This window comes from Rhinoderma darwinii, chromosome 3 (genome assembly GCF_050947455.1).
Source record: "Rhinoderma darwinii isolate aRhiDar2 chromosome 3, aRhiDar2.hap1, whole genome shotgun sequence".
NCBI classification, from domain to species: domain Eukaryota; kingdom Metazoa; phylum Chordata; class Amphibia; order Anura; family Rhinodermatidae; genus Rhinoderma; species Rhinoderma darwinii.
The window spans coordinates 372,955,646-372,979,816 of record NC_134689.1 but is presented as its reverse complement, the minus strand read 5'-3'; the positions used below and the strand labels follow the sequence as shown (position 1 = coordinate 372,979,816).

Genomic DNA, 24,171 nt, shown 5'->3' with positions numbered 1-24,171 from the left:
TGTAACTCGTCCGTGTAGCGCACGTTAAAATGACGGCCCTCTCATGGACACATGTATTTCAATAGGGCCGTTCACATGGCCGTTGTTTCAACGGAGCATGTAAAGGGTCCATGGAAAAATAGGATGTCATATTTTCTTGCGTTTTCACGCATCCCTCCATAGACTCTAGTCTATCAGGGATCCGTGATAAGGCGTCCCTCACGGGTGCACCTCAGACGTGAAAAATGGTCATGTGAACGGCCCCATTGAAATACATGTTTTTCACGTCCGAGGTTGCCCATGCTCGTCTGAATGTAGACTTACCCTCCCTGTAAGTTAATTCACAAATAAACTATTAGAACTTTTTGATGATATGTGCTGTGTGTACAATGACAACAACAAAGATTACAATGCGATGGAAAGTGGGCTCTCACAATCATTTCACCTGGTGGGCCCAAGGAACCCCAGTCTGACACTAGACCAGGGGTCTCAAACTAGGCCGGGTAAGTGGGCCACATATAGAAAAAATGTGATGTCACGAACAAATACACGGTAAACAGTGAAGTCCCTGTTTTTCCCAAACCTCTGTGCCTACCTACTTGTACGACCTGACCTAAACGACGGCGCACAACTGGGCGGCGTTCCCTATACTGGTACAAGTAAAACTGACAAACGGATAAGACAGAGACAGTACGAAATAACAAAGGGTCACCTGGGAAGTACACGGAGGGAGAGGCAGGGCAATTGCACCACGGACAAGTCCAGGCGCAAAAGGCAGAATCAGGCAGGAAGGATCAAACCGGGAGAGTGCAGAAAAACAAAAGACAGAAGGCAAAGAAAAGTCAGGGGTCCCAAAGGAGTCAAAAAGCAAGTCGCTCATGGGAGTCTGTAACAAGGGAAAGCACCAGTCAAGGAAACTCTAATTACAGACAAAGGCCAACTATCCCAGGCTGAACTAAATAAGGAGAGGGCGGGAGCTCAGGAACATCAGCCAGGCTTTGATTGGCTTGACGCTCCTGAGCTCCTATTGGCTGCAGACTGCCTCAGTCTGCCAGGCCAGGCGACGCTCGAGCGAGTGACTCTCGACGTCCTGGAGACCGAGGGAGCCGCAGGAAGGGAGTACGTGACATGTGACGTCTCAAATTTGATACAGTACAAAATTATAACAATACTTCACTACTATAAAAATACTACATTACTATAATAATACTACATTACTATAACAATACTACATTATTATAACATTACTACACTACTATAATAATAATAATAATAATACATTACTATAATAATACTACATTACTATAATAACAATACTACATTACTATAACAATACTACATTACTACAATAACATTACTATAATAATGCTATATTACTATAATACTACATTACTATAATAATGCAAAACTGAAAATCGACAAAAACTGAGTACTATGAACCAGAATGATTGAGAATTGAGATTGAGATTAAAAATTAAAACAACACAGTACAACGGTAAATATGAAGAGCTGAAAACAACAATGCGCTGGTGAGCCACACAGTAAATGTATGTAAAATAGTTGGCCACGTCAATATCCCTGTATGTCTCTCATTGAGAAGCAAAGGTAAAGTATCAAATACTAGGTGGTAATAAGTCTAAAGAGTGCTGAGTAATATAGTATCCCTTTTACAAAGAAGTAAAAAATCAGTTACATGGATACAATAACAGTTTGAAAGCACAGTGATACAAAGCAATGGAATTGCAAGGGGATACCTGGATAGAGAGTCTGAGTGAGAGTCAACCAGCCGCCTCGACGCACGTTTCACAGTGTATTCCTCAGGAGGAGTAATCAATAGGGAGAGGCAGGGAGCTAATGAATAGGACAGCAGCCAATAGAAGTGGTTAGAGAAAGGTCATGTGATCTTTCCCCTTATTGGAGACTAGCCACACCTATTTCTATGTGAGTCATGTTACCAGGACAACCGGAACTAGCGTCCTTCGTGGCAGTACTCCACTGTAGGTAATATATTGTGTCGCGATCTCCCAGCCGTGAGAGAGCTGCTGGTGCATGCGAAGATGTCCGCCCGTGGTGGAAGGTGCGTGTCACTGCCACGCAAGGAAGGAACGTTGAGGGGTCGAGTCCTTAGCCCTGCTGAAGGCAGGGAAAAGAGACCAAAACCGCCCCTCACGCCCCCCTCAGCGCGAACGGACCAGCATACGATAGCAGGAACAATCTGCGCATGCACACTGTCAATCACGGAGAGATCACGGAACTGGACCCAGACAATAAGAAAGAAATGGGGTGTAAGTATCTATCAAATGTGAAAAAAATTATATATATATATATATATATATATATATATATATAATCACTGTGTTACTAAAAGTAAGAATACAAATAAAGTTGTAAGTGAAAAAAAGGGGGTGATTAAAACCATTTCTGCATCTGCCGTCTACCATCAGGGGAATACCTGTAGGACAATTCCTACGTATGAAGAGAATATGTTCTACTCCCCAAAAATTTGAGGATCAAGCTGAAGATTTGAGAATAAGATTTCAGGAAAGAGGCTTTTCAAATAGGAGTATCAAAAAGGGTTATAAAAGAGTATTTTCCCAATCAAGACCTAATCTTCTTTGTCCTAATAAGAGGATAAAATCAGATAATCAATAAAAAAGAATGATTACCACCTATCACTCTCAATGGTCAAATATGACCAAGATTCTACAGAAATTCTGACATATTTTATTAGCAGATCCTATTTTGGAAAATGATTTATCTCCATTCCCTCTCATTACAGCAAGAAGGGCAAAAAATTTGAGAGACGAATTAGTTCACAGCCATTACATTCTTGATACCCAGAATCCATGGGGTACCAAGGGGCCCAAATGGGGATGTTTCCCATGTGGCACGTAAAAAGCGTGTGCCAACATTGATAGAGCATTTGAGTTTCAGGATTCTAGACAAATCCCAGCTGATTTTAATTCAGGAATGACCTCATAAGTGTTCCTGCTCTTGCTTGTGCTCTCAGTTGGCCACTGGGGGCGCATGGCAAGGTGAGCTCATTCCATCTGTTCACATGTTGTGGTGCTGTATGGTGGTGTCTGTTGCTGTAGTGCTGCACTTGTGGGGGGACGTGGCACAGAGCCAAGGAGGCTTTGCACGTTCTGAAGGCATGGGTGCTTTTGGACCACTGGGTTGCTCCCTCTGTGGGAACGGTGCTGCGGTGGCGGAGGCCGCCATGCGGTGCTGCAACCGCTAGAGTAGGGACCCACTTTAAAGAGGTCGCCGTGAAGTGGCAAGTGGGCTTATACAGTTTGATCAAAATTTTTACAAAGAACCTCATGTTCATGTTTCTAAATTATGCCTAGCGGCTCAGATCAATGTATATATTGTGGATGTGCGGTCCATGTCTAGTTTCTCACAATGCTGAAATTATATTTATTATATTTGATATTTATAATCATTTGCCAGTCATGGAATATTATTGGCACTAATATGTTAAAGATTATGTACACTAGGCACTTTATTGTATGAATTATGCTGTATTTCTATCCCTAGGACTCTAGGTCTGACATTAATTATTACATTTTGATTATATCTATGTGTCACCTGTTATTACATTGCACATATATTTCATGTATAATCATGTCTAATTGTGTTTCTAAATTTGCACATTTTTATTCTTTTATTATTTTTTGCACTTCATGCACATATGGTTTTATTCACCCCCTTTTTTTTCACTTACAACTTTATTTGTATTCTTATTTTTAGTAACACAGTCATTATATATATATAAAAAATATGTCACATTTGATAGATACTTACACCCCGTTTCTTTCTTATTGTCTGGGTCCAGCTCCGTGATCTCTCCGTGATTGACAGTGTGCATGCGCAGTTTGATTAAAACTTTAATTGTAAACTATTTTATATGCTTTTGAGCAACACAAAATTAGTTGCAGACATGTACATATGCTTTAAAACAAGACCTAGCTCCAAAAAATGCCATGAATAAAAAGAACGGAAAATAAGCATGTTTCATATCTCGTCAGTTCTTTTCTTACCTTTACAGAAGTATTTCTGTTATTTCTTTCACAGGCATCTTCTTTAATATTTACAATGGATTTCAAGAAATTGCACAGTCTATCCTATGGGAAAATGAACCACAGGGTCTGAAAATGCATCTACACAAAATGATGTCCTATTCCTCTGGCATGTTATTTTCTTACACTGAATCTCTCCCACTATAGACATCATATTACTACCAAAATAAATCCTCTTTGTACAGATTTAGGGCTCATGCACATAGCCGATACGTATCCGTGCTATGGCACCCATGAAAAAAATCAATGGGTCCATACTGTACCTCCATATTCTTTGGATTTCATATGGGGGTATAAGGAGGTTTTTTTTTCTCACCGATTTATACGGAATTGGTGAGAAATTAAAATTGTGGCATATGACAGGGATGTTCCTCCCTAGAAAAGTTGTTGCTACGGAAGAATACGCCGCCATATGGAGGCACCATATTCCATATTTAAGTGCCCAGTGGCTGCCCTTTAGGCAACATCAGCAGAGGACCCTTTATGCCATCCTATATCTTTTCTCTTTAGGTGGTATTTATACTTTTGCAACCATTTTTTTTGCTGCTCCAATGCACCTTAAAAAAAAAGCTACTTTGCAAATGGTCATATTTAAAAATATCCCACAGTTTTGCGTATACAGCTCCTATGCAGCTCCTTTTGTGTATTAAACTACAAACTAACTCTCTGTAGTCTGATTCTGCAGTCATATTTTACTGTCTTTCATCTGCCCCCTCTGCTAACGTTGAGACCGTAATGGGAAAAGATAGAGGGGAGTAACACTTGATCAGACTACACACAGGGTTTGTTTGTAGTCTGTAACCATGGAGACACATAGGTCTACATATGAGCTGTATACACAAATAGTAAGATTTTTTCATTGTAACTATTTTCAAAGTTGCTTTATTTTTTTTAGGGATTTGAACAATAAATCAAAATTGCAAAAGTGAACCGACCCTTTAAGAAGACTTTTATTTTCTGTGATCTGTATATGGTTCTAAGATTGCACATGTAACAGTAACAGTACATACCGTATTATTTGTATGCTTCTCACATTCCTTTATCTGCTGCTCAGTTATGGAATCAGTTTGACATCTGTCATCCTCTGACAAAAGAGAAAAGACAGAAATGTTTACACTGAAATTCCATGGGCATAGGCTATTGTGCTGGAAATTACATTACGTCCTATGTGACTGCACCTCTCCCCCCTCCGAAACAGAGTGCCAATTTGTCTTCTATTAACTCGAGTTCCTCCGGAGATCCCATGGTCTGCCCATTATAGTTAAAGGCCAACCAAGCAGCCTACAGAAAAAGTCGAGTAGAGTCGAGAGAATATGAAGTAACATGGTGCTTTCCTAGCACCGCTGCCACCTTGTTCTATGAATTGTCGGGTTCACACCTGTTGGACCACTGCCGTGGATATTGATGGCATATCTTATAGCTGTGCCATTAAATGTCTATACTGAGACAACATGAAGCTAGTGGATCTCACTGTGGTTTAATGGATTCCCAGAGCATTTTCAGGCTTATATTTTAAACATTTTCTATCTCATCTCCTGGAATTTCCTTCGTTTGTGTCATAGTTCTCGAAGAAACTTTGTTCTGATTCTTTACCTGATAAGGGACTGAACCCTTTACTTTGTACCACTTGTTAACCTGAGAACATTCCTCGATTGTCTGTGATTGTCTACTGAATTAGCAGACATCTCCCGTACCCCTGACAGACTAGGCAAGCCTCCCTTCAGACTTTTATATTGTTTCTATTGACTTTAAAGGCGTATTTCTATAATAGACAGTTATCACCTATCCAATGGATAAATGATAAGTGTCTGATCACTGGGAGATCCACTGCTGGAAACTCCACCAATCACTGAGCCCTCGTACTTCCTCACTGCAGTGAGGAGAAATTTAAAAGGATCGGTGGTCGAGCATGCGGTCGAGAGGCGCGGACACTCTGCTGACAATATTTTTTATTGTTGCAAACTGCTGACAATTTTTATGGGTGAGAGTCTGCTGCTAGTATTGTTTAATCAGGGTGCTTTGCAGGAACCGCCGTTTAGGGGGGCACTTTTCTAGCACTATTTATGGGGGTATTCTGCTGGCACTGTTAATGGGGACACTCCGATAGTGCTGTTAATGGAGGCACTTTGGCTGTTGTTCTCGGGAGCTGCATGTACTTGTGGGAATTGCCTCTCAAGTCTTCCTGTTTTTAACATATATGACTCTTTATCTACAATTCAGTTCCCATTTTTGCATTTGGTTTTTACTCTACATAGTGTGCAGTTAGGCAGATTATTACAGCAGACATATGCAAAAACGACTTGGTTGCTTGCTTAGGTGATGTGTCAGTGGAAATAAGCTAAATATTTGCAGAATTTTATGCGGAAGTAAAGTATTTTTCCAGTATATCACTAGGTAAAACGTTTTCTCTCATTGAGACTTAGATACAGTATGTCTTAAAGAAGAAGATGGGAGAATAAAACACCAAAACGAGCACTTGTTCACCAATAATGGGGCTGTTTGAGATCAGAAAAAGGCTGAGTTTACACGGGCGGATTCGCTGCGTAATAGCACACAGCATATTCGCCCTGTGCGTCGCAGGGAATTACAGGCGAAAAACCGCAACCAAACTGTGGTGCAGTTTATCGTCCGGAATGTCCGCTGCTGAAAACTGCAGCATTAGCCGGCCTGCTAGTAGGCCGGCCTCCTGGGATGAAGACCGCTGCAGCCTGTGATTCGCTGCAGCGGCAGTCACATGGTAAGAAGCGTCTTCCCAGGAGGGCGGCCCTCTGACGTCATCTAAGCTGTCCTCCTGTGTTTGGCTGCAGCAGTCACATGGAATAAAACGTCATCCAGGAGGCCGCGCTGGAGGGAAGAACAAAGACTTCTGGGTACGTTTTTCTGTGTTTAGTTTTTTTTCGGCGGTATGGCTGCGAACCTGACACAAAAAACGCAACAACTGCTATTTGTCGTGGGTTTTACCTCCCCATTAAATTACATGGGGAAAACCTGCAACAAATAAGCAGCATTTCCGCAAATACTATTGACATGCTGCTTCAACATGTGAACTGACCCAAAAGTTCAGGTTTTTTTTCCCTCCTAAAAACAGCAGCATTCTTGTCCATAGCAGTCTTCTATTGCAACTCCGCCCAATGCACGTGAATGTTGCAATACCAGACACAGACCATAGACAAGAGTGGCGCTGTTTTTACAGGAAATTAAGACCGATGAGCTTATTGGTTAGTTTTGCCAGAAAAGTTGTAAGGTTGTAGGAGGCCAGTCTCTTCCCTGTGATAGTAAGGGTCAACTGTTATCTGAGAGATCATTCATGTGTGAACTCTTCAGTAAAATTAAGGAGATGCAGCTTAATTACAGCTTGAGGGCTACAGGTTAAAGACCACTGCATAAGGGTATGTGCACACACACTAATTACGTCCGTAATTGACGGACGTATTTTGGCCGCAAGTACCGGACCGAACACAGTGCAGGGATCCGGGCTCCTAGCATCATACTTATGTACGATGCTAGGAGTCCCTGCCTCGCTGCAGGACAACTGTCCCGTACTGAAAACATGATTACAGTACGGGACAGTTGTCCTGCAGCGAGGCAGGGACTCCTAGCATCGTACATAAGTATGATGCTAGGAGCCCGGCTCCCTGCACTGTGTTCGGTCCGGTACTTGCGGCCGAAATACGTCCGTCAATTACGGACGTAATTAGTGTGTGTGCACATACCCTTAGATTGTTGGCACTAAAATATCTTATGTGCAGCTTAAATCTGGCCATAGACATGAGATAATTGTCTGCTGAAAGAATTGTATACATTGTAAACATATGCAAACACAAGGCATACACTTTACCAAAAACAAAAACTTCAATGTGTTTTTCTTTTTATTTGGAAATCTAAATTCTTTGGTAAATACAGGGTGGGCCATGAAAAACATGCCCCTGTTGTCCTTGTCTGGTTTGTACAGGACAATGCGTATTGGGCCTCATTAATCAAAACTGTCTTTGTTGCCCAAAACATTCCTTTGTAGGGACTATTACTGTGTGAGTCCTAAAAGGGGCACTATTACTGTGTGGGGCCTAAAGGGGACATTATTACTGTTTGGGGCACTATTACTATTTGGGGCGCTAAGCAGAGCCCTTTTACTGTGTGGGGCCAAAAGGTGGGAACTATTACAGTGTGGGGCACCAAAAGGGGGAATTAATTCCATCTGGAGCACTATAAATAGCAAGTGTTTGTGGAGGGTGGAGAGGATGCTGAAAAAGTGAGGAGTTAAAGATGTTTGTGTAGCAAATTCTGCAGAGGTGATTTGTGGGTGGAAGAAGTCGTCATGGTATTCTAGGTTAGATGAAGAAGAAAAGGGAAAGTGAATGACTCCAATCTGAGAAGACGTCACCGGTGAGTCACTGGATTTCACGCTACTGTATTCACTCATAGTCTGCGGAGCACCTGTGTAAAACTGCTATCTACTAGTTTATAGTCACTAAATGGTGGTAATATTGGTCATTGGTTTACTACACACATTTTACTACACAATCAAGAGGGGACACATTATTTCTATATAGGTGAGGGGTGGGCCCCAATAATTATTTTCGCTGGTGGGCCCAAGGTACTCCAGTCCAACATTGGGTGTTGCAGAAAGTGTCCCTGAACATAAGACAGATACAACTTTGCATAGCCGCTGGTGGAAACTACTTCCAGTATTTCTTGTAACCGGTAAGTACGTGATTCTTCCATTATCCTGTGCAAACCACACAAGGGGGTACAGGGTACTTTTTTCATAGCCCATCCTGTATTTTTAATATACTGTGTATGTCTGCGTATAGAGACCAAACAAAGGTTCACATAGACTATCACCTCCACACTCCGTTAACCATGCTGATCTAGACTACACTCTCTCATAAAAGTACTGCCTTGACTTTTATTAATAAGATCAGGTCTACACTCACGGACAGGACTTTGAGGGACTTTTCACCATTTTGCAGATGCTCTGAATGTTGTGTTGTTTATCCACTGCACAAAAACTCATGCAATATTTGCTGTTAACACCCAAATGCTTTGTCCCACTCCTTGAAGAGGCATTAAAATACTATTCATATACCAAACATCCCTGAATGTAGCTGGTTGTCACGAAGGGTCTGTGGACCCACTGGGCAGTACCGCCTTGGCGGTAGGGCAGCTGGCCAACAGGGTGCAGGACAATGTCTATAGTTAGTATAGAGGGTACCTGTGGCAGCACGGACAGTAGCTTGGCAGAAACTAGGCAGCAGGTGACGACAGGCGTGGGTAGGCAGTCAAGCGTGGTATCCAGCACGGCACGGCAATGGCAAGCACGACACAGCACGGCAATGGCAAGCACGGCACAGCACGGCAATGGCAAGCACGGGATATAGGAACAGGAGCAGGAACGAGAAACACTGGGATCAGGAAACACTAAGGGACCAATTTGCATAGACAGACTAGGAATACACAACAACGCTCAGGCATCGAACTAGGGGGCTGGACCCCTCTTATAGCCCAGGGTACTCACGGGTCAAAGGTCGTTCATGATGCCCCTTTAAGAGCGGGGACGAGCGTGCGCGCGCACCCTGCGGGCTCCGGCGGAGGTGAGTGGATGCATGTGCTGGCGTCTCCTGAGGAGGAGGCTGGGGCCAACACTTGCCGACTCGTGGCTGCGGCTGTCAGCGGGAGGCTGGAGCTGACAGCCAGCAGCCACGGACATTACACTGGTTATGCCATTTTGAGTCATCTATCAATACCTAAGCAACTTTACTACTGGTTTGCACTGGTCCAAATATTCAGGTGACCCTAATTCTTTGTTTTCGGGGATTATTTCAATGAATGAGGAAAAAAAGATCCATGAAGGTAACATCCTAAAAAGCCTTCTTAGAATAGTCCATAATATCCTCTCCTTCTGAAAGAATTACAGCAACACTTCAAGGACCAAAAAAAAAGTCCTTCATTTGACACATATCCTCTGAGAGAAACAGACATTATTGGCTCGATTACAGCATGGAATAGAGTTCTATAAGATAGATCTCAAAGATGGATGAAGGAAATCTATTGTATGTTCTACTCTTTTTCAGGCGTCCTGACACTCATCTTCTGTAACATTCATATCTATGAGTGATCCATTGAGATCAATACGAGTCCCTTACCTGATACAATCAGAATGGAGGGGTTTCAGATACCATGATGCTTGTGTGCGCATGGGTAAGAATGCCGCTGTTTTGGGGAAAAATAAGCAGACCCTTATGGGGCATTACCAGACACAGGCCATGGACAAAAGTGGTGCTGTTTCAAGAAAAAATTAGGTCCTTTTTATTTTAGGCAACTCTTTTAAGCATTCAATTCAGGATGAAATGGTCCAGAATTGTTCTATTTCAGCATTTCACAGTGCCAGATTACTAGAGAGTAAGACCAGCAATGGAGAATAAGATTTTCTCATCCTCCTCCAGCATGTAACACAATACTCTACGAGCAGGGACAACACTCTAGTGTCTTCTATAGTAGATGTCCTTATGTTATTGCTGGTAGAGGTTCAGCATAGGTCAGTGTGATCTCCCATTAGAATGACAATTAAAATGAAATATGACGATTCTATCAATTCTAATTATTAAATACAATACAGGACATCATGAAGTCACGTTATACTTGGCATCTCACTCATCACCTGATTGTAATGAATGGCATTAAGGATTGCAATAACTAGAATCTTACATTGGGTTGATGACTGTTATGAAATGCCCACCTGGTTGTGGTCTTGGTGCTCTTGGTTGTGTGTACGTTGTTGTGTCTCCCATGTTCACGTTTGATGTTGGCATTGGACTAGTGGTGGAACTCGGGGCTGATGAAGTAGAAGTTTTAATAAGATAAGTAAGTGCTCCTACTACATATAACATGTATACCACCAAAATCCCTATGAAAACATACTTTTATAGTAGTGTGTAATGTGGTCCAGTATAATAGTACTGGCGCGCTGGCCCATTAGGAAAGTGAGGGTCAGCGCAAGCACACTAGGACCCAGAAGCAAGTGTTGGTGTTTTAAGAGGCCATCAGAAGAGGAATAACGGCGGCCAGGTCGCCAGTACCTGGTGAGTATAGAGTGGGAAGCTGTGGACTTTACCCTCCCCTTAAACCCCCTCTTTTTAGGCTTGTGGGGAAACTGATGATTAAAATTCAGGTTCACATGATCTCTCCTCAGGACCAAAGTTCTTCCAGTCCACAAGGTACATCAGTTTTCCTCTCACCTTTTTAGCATCTAAATTTTGTTAACCCCCAGCTTCTGGCAGTGCAGACAGCGTGTTCTCGAGAGATCACGCTGTGACGTCACTCACAGGTCCTGCATCGTGTCGGACGAGCGAGGACACATCGGCACCAGAGGCTACAGATGATTCTGCAGCAGCATCGGCGTTTGCAGGTAAGTCGATGTAGCTACTTACCTGTAAACGCTGATGCTGCTGCAGAATCAACTGTAGCCTCTGGTGCCGATGTGGCCGACACGATGCAGGACCTGGGGAAGTGACGTCACAGCGTGATCTGCCAGAAGCTGGGCGTTCTGAAGAGAAGTGGATGATACTTCTCGTCAGAACGCCCAGCTAGTAAAAGTAGTAAACACGCCCCGATGTACGCACATAATACACGCCCAGTTGTACTTTTACTTTTCAACACGCCCAGTTGTACTTTTGCAAGCCTCATTTGCATAAATACAAAAATGGCCATAACTTGGCCAAAAATGCTCGTTTTTTTAAAAATAAAAACGTTACTGTAATCTACATTGCAGCGCCTATCTGCTGCAATAGCAGATAGGGGTTGCAAAATCTGGTGACAGAGCCTCTTTAACTTCAAGTAAGTTGCAAAGTTTCCACCAGAATCTTGAAGTGAATTGTACTCCTCTGTCAGATACTAAATGCTTAGGTAATCCGTGCAAGCGAAACATTTATTTGATGAAGAGAATAGTCAGCTGTTTACTTGAAGGAAGACCATTCTGAGGAATGAATTGTGCCATCTTTGAGAAATGATCAACCATGACCCAAATCACTGTACAGCCAGAGAAGGAGGGTAAGTCAGTAATAAAATCTGTAGCAATATCAGTCAAACGAGAGTCCGGTAATGGCAATGAATAAAGCAATATAGCAGGTCTTTGTTGTGAAACTTTATTTTGAGCACAGATGGTGCATGCTGTGACAAAATCTTTGATATCCCGGGATAGAGAAGGCCACCAGTAATAACAAGAAACTAGATCTAGAGTTCCCTGAATATCTGGATATCCAGAGAACTTGGAGAAATTACCCCAATGAAGATTTTTTTTTTTTCGTAGACTAGAAGGGACAAAAGTTTTTTGGGGGGAATGATGACAACTTCAGCGGGTGCCACTGATAAAATACGACTGGGATCAAATCTAAGTTGAGGTTCAGGATCTTCACCTTCAGGGTAAAAAAAAACGTGATAAGGCGTCGGCCTTCACCTTTATGTCAGCTGAACGATAATGAAGGAAGAAGTTAAATCGTGAGAAGTACAAGGCCTAACGTGCTTGACGAGGGTTTAGTGGATGTGCCGTCTGCAGACACAAGTTTCTATGTTCAGTATAAATAGTGATGGGGTGATGTGCTTTTTCAAGTAAATGTCTCCATTCTTCAAGAGCCAATTTAATGGCTAAAAGTTTGCAATCTCCGTTGCCATAATTTTTCTCAGCAAAAGAGAAGGCCTTGGAGAAAAATCCAGAGAAGGTTTTTCCGTTATCTTTTTTCTGAGAAAGTACAGCAGCCACTCCTATAGACGAAGCATCCACTTCCAGGATACTTATTATTTACTGATTAAGCTTATATTTATTAACATTGTTACTGGTTTCCAATGTGGTTCCCATGTGTGATTTGTTGAGGTAACATTATTAATACAGGAGTGAGTAATTCTCAAGTCTCCTTAAAGGGGTTTTCCAGGAGTTTTAATTGATGGCCTATCCTTAAAATAGCCCATCAATGTATAATCATTGAGGGTCTGACCCATGGGACCAACACTATTCAGCAGAACAAAGGGCCTGCAAAGAGAGTCAGAACCCCACTGATCAAATGAAATATGACAATTATATGAATTGTAATTATTAAATACAAGACATCATGAAGTTACGTTGTACTCGGAATCTCACTCATCACCTGATTGCAATAAATTGACTAAATAATTGCAAGAATTAGCATTTCACATTGGGTTGATGACTCTTATGAAATGCCCACCTGGTTGCAGTGTCTGATCACTAGGTTGCGTGTACGATGTTGGGTCTCCAATGTTCACGTTTGATGTCAGGAATAGACTAGTAGTGGAACTCGGGGCTGATGAAGAAGTTTTAATAATATAAGTAAGTGTTCCTGTCCCATATAGCATGTATTATACCACCTACACCCTATGCTATAATCAGCATAGTGCAGCCAGACCCCGTAGTCATATGGAAATCATGAGCACTTGTACTGGGTGCACCCCAGACAGCAAACTCATTACTGGTTAAGCTCACATTTATTACCATTAGTACTGGTTTCCAATGTGGATCCCATGTGTGATATGTGAAGGTAAAATTATAAATACAGAAAGCGTGATTCTACAAAGTCTCCTTAAACAGGTTTTCCAGGATTGTCAATTGGTGGCCAATCCTTAAAATAGCCCATCAATATATGATCATTGAGAGTCTGAGCCATTAGTTCCCTCACTGTTAAGTAGAACAAAGAGACTGCAAACAACCTATTCTGCTGGTCAGTGGGTATCTTGAGAGCCAGAACACCACTGATCATACATTGACAACCTGTCCTATGGATAGACCATCAGTTGAAAGTTCTGGAGAATTATTTAAATTTTCTTCATCCACCTCCAGCATGTAACACAATCCTCTTCTAGCAAGGACAACACACTAATGTCTTCTATAGTAGATGTCCTTATGTTATTGCTGGTAGAGGTTCAGCATAGGTCAGTGTGATCTTCCATTACATTGACAATTAAAATGACATATGACGATTCTATGAATTCTAATTATTAAATAAAATATAAGACATCATGAAGTCACATTATACTTGGCATCTGACTCATCACCTGATTGTAATGAATGGAATTAATCATTGCAAGAACTAGAATCTTACATTGGGTTGATGACTCTTATGAAATGCCCACCTGGTTGCAGTGTCTGAGCACTAGATTGCGTGTACGATGTTGTGTCTCCAATGTTCATGTTTGATGTCAGCAATGGACTAGTGGTGGAACTCGGGGCTGATAAGGAAGAAGTTTTAATATAATAAGTAAGTGTTACTATCCAAAATAACATGTATATCACCGACATCCCAATGAAAACATACTTTTATAGTAGTGTGTAATGTGGTCCAGTATAATAGTATAACCAGTGTCAGAGCTGTAATCAGCATAGTGCAGCCAGACCCGGTAGTCATATGGAAATGATGAGCACTTGCATGGGTGCACCCAGACAGCAAACTCATTACTGGTTAATCTCACATTTATTACCATTATTACTGGTTTCCAATGTGGATCCCATGTGTGATATGTTAAGGTAACATTATTAATACAGGAGTGAGTGACTCTTCAATGACTCCTTAACAGGCTTTGCCAGGATTTTAAATTGGTAGCTTATTCTTAAGATAGCTCATTAATGTATGATCATTGAGAGTTTGACCTACAGGACCCTCACTGTTCAGCAGAACAAAGGGGCTGTGAACAACCTGATCAATGGGGTGGCCTGAGAGTCAGAACCCTACTGATCATACATTGACGGTCCGCCCTATGAATAGGTCATCAATTGAAAGTTCTGGAGAAACCTTTTAATTAATATTAGAATATTATCATACAATTTGTTTACCTGCACATACATCGTCCAGTTTCACCAAAGTAATGCAGTTATTTCCATGCTGTTGTTTACAAAAGTCATCACAATAGCAGTTTTCCTTCTTACAAGAGGCTCCAGAAGGACAATCTGAGTCATTCCTACATTTATCTGCATGAAACAATGACAGCAAAATGAATAAAGTAATGTTTAGAGGGTCAGGGTCAACTAGACCACCAGATAACCACAGGATCCTCCGATGGGCCCAGGCTCTGACGCACTAATGGGTTTCAAAGATCTAGCAGAAGACAAACCATGTGGAGCTGACATAGCCGGGTCTATTTCTTATGGGTTGATTCACAAATAACCTACTAGACCTTAATGATGATATGTCCTATGTGGGCAGTGATAATAACAGATTAGGATGACATATAAAGTGGTGGTGTACATGTTCTTTATAGATGGAGGATGAGCTTCTAGAATCATTTATCTCTGGTGGGGCCAAAGAACCAGATAATAATTCTCTAGGAGAGCACCCAAGGAAGATAGAGCGAGTATGCATGAGCTGTGTATTCTATAGACCAGGGGTCTCAAACTCGGCCGGGTAAAAGGGCCGCACATAGAAAAAATGTGAAGTTGACGGTCCGCATTACTTTCAAATTTGATAAAATACAAAATTATTGTTAATCATTTATATGAACTATTATAACACTACATTACTAGAATAATACTACATTACTATAATACTACATTACTATAATACTACAGTACTATAATAATACTACATTACTATAACAATACTACATTACTATAATAATACTACATTACTATAACAATACTACATTACTATACTACATTACTATAACATTACTACATTACTATAACATTACTACATTACTATAACAATACTACATAACTATAATAATACTACATTACTATAACAATACTACATTACTATAATAATACTACATTACTATAACATTACTACATTACTATAACAATACTACATTACTATAATAATACATTACTATAACAATACTACATTACTATAATACTACATTACTATAACATTACTACATTACTATAACATTACTACATTACTATAACATTACTACATTACTATAATAATACTACATTACTATAACAATACTACATTACTATAATACTACATTACTATAACAATACTACATTATTATAATATTACTACATTACTTTAACAATACTACATTACTATAACAATACTACATTACTATAATAATATTACATTACTATAACAATACTACATTACTATAATAATACTACATTACCATAACAATAATACATTACTATAATAATACTACAGTACTATAATAATACTACATTACTATAACAATACTACATTACTATAATAATACTACATTACTATAACATTACTACATTACTATAACAATACTACATTACTATAATACTACATTACTATAACAATACTACATTATTATAATATTACTACATTACTTTAACAATACTACATTACTATAACAATACTACATTACTATAATAATATTACATTACTATAACAATACTACATTACTATAATATTACTACATTATTACAATAATACTACATTACTATAACAATACTACATTACTATAATATTACTACATTACTATAATATTACTACATTACTAGAATAATAATACATTACTATAACAATACTACATTACTATAATATTACTACATTACTATAATAATACTACATTACTAGAATAATAATACTACATTATTATAACAATACTACATTACTATAATAATACTACATTACTATAACATTACTACATTACTATAACAATACTACATTACTATAATAATACTACATTACTATAATAATACTACATTACTATAACAATACTACATTACTATAACAATATTACATTACTATAATATTACTACATTACTATAATACTACTACATTACTTTAACAATACTACATTACTATAACAATACTACATTACTATAATACTACATTACTAGAATAATAATACTACATTACTATAACAATACTACATTACTATAATAATACTACATTACTATAATACTACATTACTATAATAATACTACATTACTAGAATAATAATACTACATTACTATAACATTACTACATTACTATAACAATATTACATTATTATAGCAATACTACATTACTATAATAATGCTACATTACTATAACAATACTACAATAGTAAAACAATGCTACATTACTATAATAACAATACCACATTACTATAATAATAATAATAATAATAATAATAATACTGCAGTACTATAATAATACTACTTTACTATAATACAACATTACTATAATAATACTACATTACTATAACAATACTACATTATTATAATAATACTACATTACTATAACAATACTACATTATTATAATAATAGCGCTAGGTTTAAACTTACCGGAAATTTGTGAGTTTACTCCACGTGCTTATTTTAACAATCCAGTTTGTGTTGCTAAATGCAGTCTGGCTGCTCAGTTGGCAGCGTTTGGCAGACACAAAAATGTCAAGATTGGGCAGCCCCATTTTAGATAGTGCCACAGTGCACTCTGTAGATACTACCAGCCCCCCATAGATAATGCCGCAGGGCCCTCAGTAGATGGAGCCACACTCCCCTAGATAATTCCTCAGGGGCCTGTGTAGATAATTCCCCAGTGCCCTCTGTAGATAATGCCACAATGCCCACTGTAGCTGATGCCACAGTGCTCTCTGTAGATAATTCCGGGCATTCCGGTCCAGGAGGAGCCACTGATGTCACTGTCCATATATGGACAGTTACGTCAGGGGCCAGGTCTATCAGTGGAATCCCCGGCCAGGGCGCTCTGGCTGGGGATTCCACTCCGAGAGGAAGCCCCAATGAAGCTATCTATAGAGAGGGGGGTGTGGCACTATCTACAGTGGGGTATGTGCTGCTCTCCTCCTTCGACCTACTCGCTGCTCTCCCGCTGTTAGCAGGCTGCAGATGACAGCTTCAGGGGCCTCATGTGGCCCCCGGGCTGCGTGTTTGAGACCTCTGCTATAGGCTGTCTCCATTGGAGATGACAAAAAGGGAGCTTGTCAGCATGCTGGGTGCAGGGGATAAGATTCTTAAAATAGGGTTTCTTTTAATGTATATATTTTGCCAAAAGGAATATTCTTTATGACTGATTCAATCTAAATCAAATCAATCAAATTAATACTCCTTTAAATAGTTAATAATGTCAAACACAATACAATATTTAGAAGCAGATTAGATATACTGTAATGGTATAATGATATAATGTAAATGGGTTGTCTGGTTTAGAAAACCCATTTTCAAAATACCCTGTTCAGTAAGTATGAGTTTATAGAGAGGGATTCTCTGTGCAGGACCCTCATCTATTATCCAGCGCAGAGAGCAACTACAAAGAGCGACTGTTAGGCTGGGTTCACACGACCATGTTACGTCCGTAATGTACGGAACGCATTTCGGCCGGAAGACCCGGACCGAACACACTGCAGGGGGCCGGGCTCCTAGCATCATAGTGATGTACGACGCTAGGAGTCCCTGCCTCTGCGTGGAACTACTGTCCCGTACTGTAATCATGATTACAGTACGGGACAGTTGTCCTGCAGCGAGGCAGGGACTCCTAGCATCGTACATCACTATGATGCTAGGAGCCTGGCTCCCTGCACTGTGTTCGGTCCGGGTCTTCCGGCCGAAATACGTTCCGTACTTTACGGACGTAACATGGTCGTGTGAACCCAGCCTCACTCTGGAAGAGCCATCATGTCAGCGCATTACAATGGGAACTGTGTAATACTTTATTTCACCTGTGGCGGGGCTGCAGGGAAAAGAAACAATTACTGGCAAGCTTCCCAAAGATTACAGATAATCACTGGGGGTCACAGCACTCTGTGATGAACTTTTTGTCGAGAACCCTTTTAACAACACATTGAGATGAAACTGCCAGAGCGGTACTGAACATTACATCCATGGTCCAGCTGAACTAAACAAACAGAGATGCTTTTAGGCCAGGTTCCCCAACAACATTGTGTACGGAAATTCCACAGAATTTACAGTAGCAGCAAAGTGGATGAGATTTAGAAAATCTCATGCCCACACTGTAGGAAAAAAAAACGCTGCATAAACGTTAATAAATTGACCTGCGGCGCGGAATTTCATTCCACAGCATGTCAATTTATGCTGCGTTTTTGCTGATTATCTGTTGCGGGTTTTCCCCATTGAATTCAATGAGGATGCACAACCCACAACAGAAAGTCAAGTATTGCTACTTTTGCGGTGTAATCACAGCGATTACGCTGCAAAAATCACATCCCTGAAAAAAAAAAATCATACTTACCCAGAATGCTCTCCTTCTTCCTGCAGTCCGGCCTCCTGGGATGATCAATCACAGGCTGCAGCGTCACATTGCCTGCAGCATCATCGTAGGAGGCCGGACTACGCACAGAGAAGAGGGAGGGGGTAAGTATCGACATTTTTTTTTTCAAACTCTGCTTTCCACAGCGGAAATTCCGTCCAAAAAACCCACCACATCGTATCCGACCCATGGGTACCCGTCCTTATCAAGGTTTTTAAAAATGTTGTCAAAAAATTCCATTGGAAATCCCATATTGGGTTGTGTTGGCAAACAGGCCCCGTTGGAGTCAATAGAATGTGATGTTCATTGTTTGACTTGATCCTAGTCTTTCTTAGACTGGGTATGGCCAACTTTACTGAGCCCAAACGACATCTTATTGTCACCTGATGGCCAGATTCTTACCTGTACATACATAGCGTCCATTTTGATTTAGTATAGAGACAAATCCTTTATTACAGGCACATGGGAAGGTTTTTCCATTGTTTTGACAGCGCTCTGTAGGATAACACATATAGATTAGTGGAAACCATAGAAAAATTTGACATGATTGAATGCACAGAGAAAGACAAAATAATTCCAGTAGTTGATTACGACCTCCAAACATATTTGCTGATGAAGAAATGGTGCATGGTAAACCTACAATTTTTTTTTACAGACAGTTTGCTCGTTTTTTTTAACCTATTGAAGATATAACCAATTTTTCGTTAAAGGGGTTGTCCTTTATGTACAACTTCTTTCTATATGAAGGGTCCCTCGATGAGCTATAGAATACATGCAATCTAATAGAAAGTAGATGCCACATTATATTTTACTTTTAATTTGGCAGTGGGCCATGTATTGATACCCATCACCAGCAGTTTCACCCAGCTGCATTATACAGAGAGAGATGGTTTCTGGTTTCCTACACTAGTGTATGGATCGTAAGAGATTTTTAGAGGGGGAAGGCAAAGGTTTTCCGAAGTGGGGTTATGAGGATAAGCAACGACAAGTATCCCTCATGCAACGGGACGAAGCCTAATTCAGCATGGCCCCAATGTATCTAGATGTGACGTCTATCAGGGCCGGCCTTAGGATAGATGGCGACCCGTGCGAAATGACCTTTTGGCGCCCAACCCCAACATAAAAAAAACATGCCCCATAAAAAAGTATAATGCCCCTTTAGTGCCCCCATACAGTATAATAATAATATTTAATAATATAATATATTACAACCCCTTCAAGGACACAGTATTTTGTCCTCTAAGGGCACGGCCAGATGTGGTGGAATTGCTGTGGAATTCCGCTGCGGACAGTCCGCAGTGGAATTCTCCAGCGGCCGTTTTTTACAGTTGTTTCAATACATTTTCTGGCAAGTTAGTTCAGACGATGCGGAAAACTCCGCTGCGGACCATAGACTGCGGTGCAGAATTTTCCCTCCGCATCATGCACTGACTGTTGCGGAGAAGAAGCGGAATTTCACTGCGGATTTCAGTCTTTGCAATGCAAAAACTGAAATCCGTGGCAAGTCCGCTGTTTTTTCTGCAAGTCTGAATTACCTGTCTAATGTGCAAATGCTGGTGCAGATTCGTTGCGTAAATGCCCCTAATCTGCACCAACATTTGCAGCGGAAAACCTCCGCCACGTCTGGCCGTGCAATAATTGTGCTCACAGTATTATGCCCCCTGTAGTACCCCTACACAGTATAATATCTGCTTAGTGGCCCCCACACAGTATAGTGTTCCCTGTAGATTTTGCCATACAGCCTCCCTGTAGACAGAGCCATAATCCCCCACCTCCTCCTTGTAGATCGTGCCATACAGCCCCCCACCTGCCCCTTGTAGAGTTCCCCCAAACAAAAACAAAAATTTTACTCGTCTAGGCCCCGTTCCCACAACGAACTGAGCTGCTCCACAACGGGATCCTTGCGTAAGCCGGCGTGATCCTGTAGCCTAGTACAGAGATTCCCAACCTTTTCGGACTCGAGGCAGCAGTGGAAAAATAACATTTCCTCAGGAAACCCCTACCAAAAATAGTTTCGAGAAAGACAGAAAACGGCTAAAAACAAGCACTATACTCGTAGGGTATGTTCACATAGCGTTTTTTGTGAGGCAAAAAAAATCTTCCTCAAAATTCCTTCAGGAACTGACAGAGCTGCTTGACCTTTTCTTTTATGCGTTTTTTCTTAAGTCGTTGAAGCGAATGCAAAAGGCGCAGGCAAAAAAAGCACCAAATGAGCGCCGCAGGTATTTCCCCCCCCCACTCACAGTAAAAGGACCATCAGCCCACCACTCACAGTAAAATGACCATCAGCCCACCACTCACAGATTCTCCCTGTAGATAGTGCCACTCAGCCACTTGTAGGTAGTGCCACACAGCCCCTTGTAGGTAGTGCCACACAGCCCCCTTGTAGATAATGCCACATTGCCCCTTGTAGATAGTGCCACACAGCCCCTTGTAGATAGTGCCACACAGCCCCTTGTAGATAGTGCCACACAGCCCCTTATAGATAGTGCCAAACAGCCCCCTTGTAGATAGTGCCCCACAGCCGCTTGTAGATAGTGCCACACAGCCCCCTTGTAGATAGTGCCACACAGCCCCCTGTAGAGAGTGCCACACAGCCCCCTGTAGAGAGTGCCCCAAAGCCACCTGTAGAGAGTGCCACACAGCCTACTATAGGGAGTACCACACAGCCCCCTGTAGGAAGTGCCACACAGCACCGTGTAGGGAGTGCCACACAGCCCCCTGTAGGTAGTGCCACACAGTCCCCTGGTAGGTAGTGCCACACAGCCCCCTGGTAGGTAGTGCCACACAGCCCCCTGGTAGGAAGTGCCACACAGCCCCCTGATAGGAAGTGCCACACAGCCCACAGCCCCCTTGTTGGTAGTGCCACACAGCCCACAGTGCCCTTGTTGATTGTGCCATACAGCCCACAGCCCCCTTGTAGGTAGTGCCACACAGTCCATAGCCCCCTTGTAGATAGCACCCCCCCTTCCTGTAGATAGTGCCACTGTACCTCCCTGAAAGAGCGGAATCCCCGTGTGGCCGGGGATTCCGCTCCTGGAGCGCTCTGCTTGATGTCTGTCCATATATGGACAGTGACATTAGGGGCAACTCCTGAAGCGGAATCCCCGACCACCGTATTGCCGACGCTGTGACCGGGGATTCCACTCCAGGAGAAGCCCCTGGCGTCTGTCCATTTACGAACAGTGACGTCATTGGCTTCTCCTGGAATGGAATCCCCGGTCACAGCGTCTGCAATGATGTGGATGGGGATTCCGCTTCAGGAGTTTCCCCTGATGTCGCTGTCCATATATGGACAGAGACATCAAGCGGAGCGCTTCAGGAGTGGAATCCCCAGCCACACGGGCATTCCGCTCCTTCAGGGAGCTACAGTGGCGCTAGATACCTCCCTGCTCTGCTATAGTGCCGTCGCTACCACCATAGTAGCCGCAGCGGCTGCTAGCGGAGCCGCCGCCTATGGGGGAATCCGGCGCAGGCGCCCTCATGCCCGGTCTCACTGCTAGCAGCCGCTATGGCTGCTACAGTGGTAGCGACCCCACTAAGTGAAGAAGTGTCCGGGCGGGAAGGCGACTGCTGAGTAGCCTGGCACGGGCGCTTCTAAAACAAGCAGCGGAAGGGAGCCAGCGCAGCGTCCCCTTCCAACTGCTGGAGTGATGCGCCCTGTGCAAAGATACTTCCATGTAAGGTATAAGTTTCTACAATGATGAATGGCACTGATGAGAAAGTATTATTTGTGGCTGGCCCTGTCGCTGGTAATACTGTGAGGGACTAATTATTAATGGAAATGTTATGGGGTCACAGATTGTGCTTAGTAAAGCTTTGGGGGAACTGAAAGAGGTTGGGAAATTTTTATATTGCCCCATGAGAAGTTGGTGTATGCCCCTGGTGATACATTATTTTCATCCTGGAGAGTTTCTTTCGGCAACATTTCTAGAAATTAAAATGCTGTATAAATAAAGCACTCACATTTATATTGTGTTTTGCAGGGGCGTAGCGATAAGGGGTACAAAGGTTGCAGTCACTATCTACAGGCCCTTCTGCCTCATTAAAGGCACCAGGATTATAAATGGCACATGGTGGGTGGGGGCCCTTTTACAGATTTTTCATTTGGGCCCAGCTTCATTAAAGTCAAAGGGTATGTTCACACGGCCTATTTACGGACGTAATTCGGGCGTTTTTGCCCCGAATTACGTCTGAAAATAGCGCCTCAATAGCGCTGACAAACATCTGCCCATTGAAAGCAATGGACAGACGTTTGTCTGTTCACACGAGGCGTAATTTATGCGCCGCTGTCAAATGACGGCGCGTAAATAGAAGCCCGCATCAAAGAAGTGACCTGTCACTTCTTTGGCCGTAATTGGAGCCGTTATTCATTGACTTCAATGAATAGCAGCGCCAATTACGTCCGTAATTGACGCGGCGTTCAAGCGCCTGCACATGCTGTTACGGCTGAAATTACGGGGATGTTTTCAGGCTGAAACATCCCCGTAATTTCAGCCGTTACGGACGCCCTCGTGTGAACATACCCAAAAAGGAGTTCCAACTTGCTACACGGTGATTGTGCCTTAGAAGCAAGTTAATTCAGTGCATATTAAATAAAACGAGGCTTAGGGTAAGACAGCGCACATTACCGAGACACTCTCCACCTGGGTAAACAATCGTTAACTTGTCCTTGTTGTTTAAGAACTTTTCGTCACATGCACAGTAGTAGCCACGTTGTGTTTCCTCGCAGTTGGCATTAGCTGGACATTCATTCAGAGTAGGATCACACTTAGGAAAATGAATTGCTGCATTAGGCAGGAAACGAATTCCTATAGTAAAAAGTAAACAACGTGGTGAGGTTTTCAGAGTGTTATCTATAATACTACAAGAAGTATACTGTACATACAGGAACAGCAGCATTTATTATATCATCTCCCACATCTTATAAATA

General features: G+C 41.8%; 1 protein-coding gene across 1 annotated transcript in view; it reads right to left on the bottom strand.

Annotated features, from left to right (window-relative positions):
- LOC142750509 (adhesion G protein-coupled receptor E3-like) overlaps positions 1–24,171 on the bottom strand; it is a 127,248-nt gene that overhangs the window by 25,492 nt on the left and 77,585 nt on the right. Inside the window, exons 3-10 of the mRNA XM_075859511.1 lie at positions 23,870–24,049; positions 19,641–19,733; positions 14,896–15,030; positions 14,199–14,294; positions 13,277–13,372; positions 10,798–10,893; positions 5,072–5,145; positions 4,023–4,106 (exon numbers count right to left, since the gene is read on the bottom strand). Coding sequence (XP_075715626.1) covers positions 4,023–4,106; positions 5,072–5,145; positions 10,798–10,893; positions 13,277–13,372; positions 14,199–14,294; positions 14,896–15,030; positions 19,641–19,733; positions 23,870–24,049 — 854 coding nt within the window. The remainder of the gene's footprint in view (positions 1–4,022; positions 4,107–5,071; positions 5,146–10,797; positions 10,894–13,276; positions 13,373–14,198; positions 14,295–14,895; positions 15,031–19,640; positions 19,734–23,869; positions 24,050–24,171) is intronic.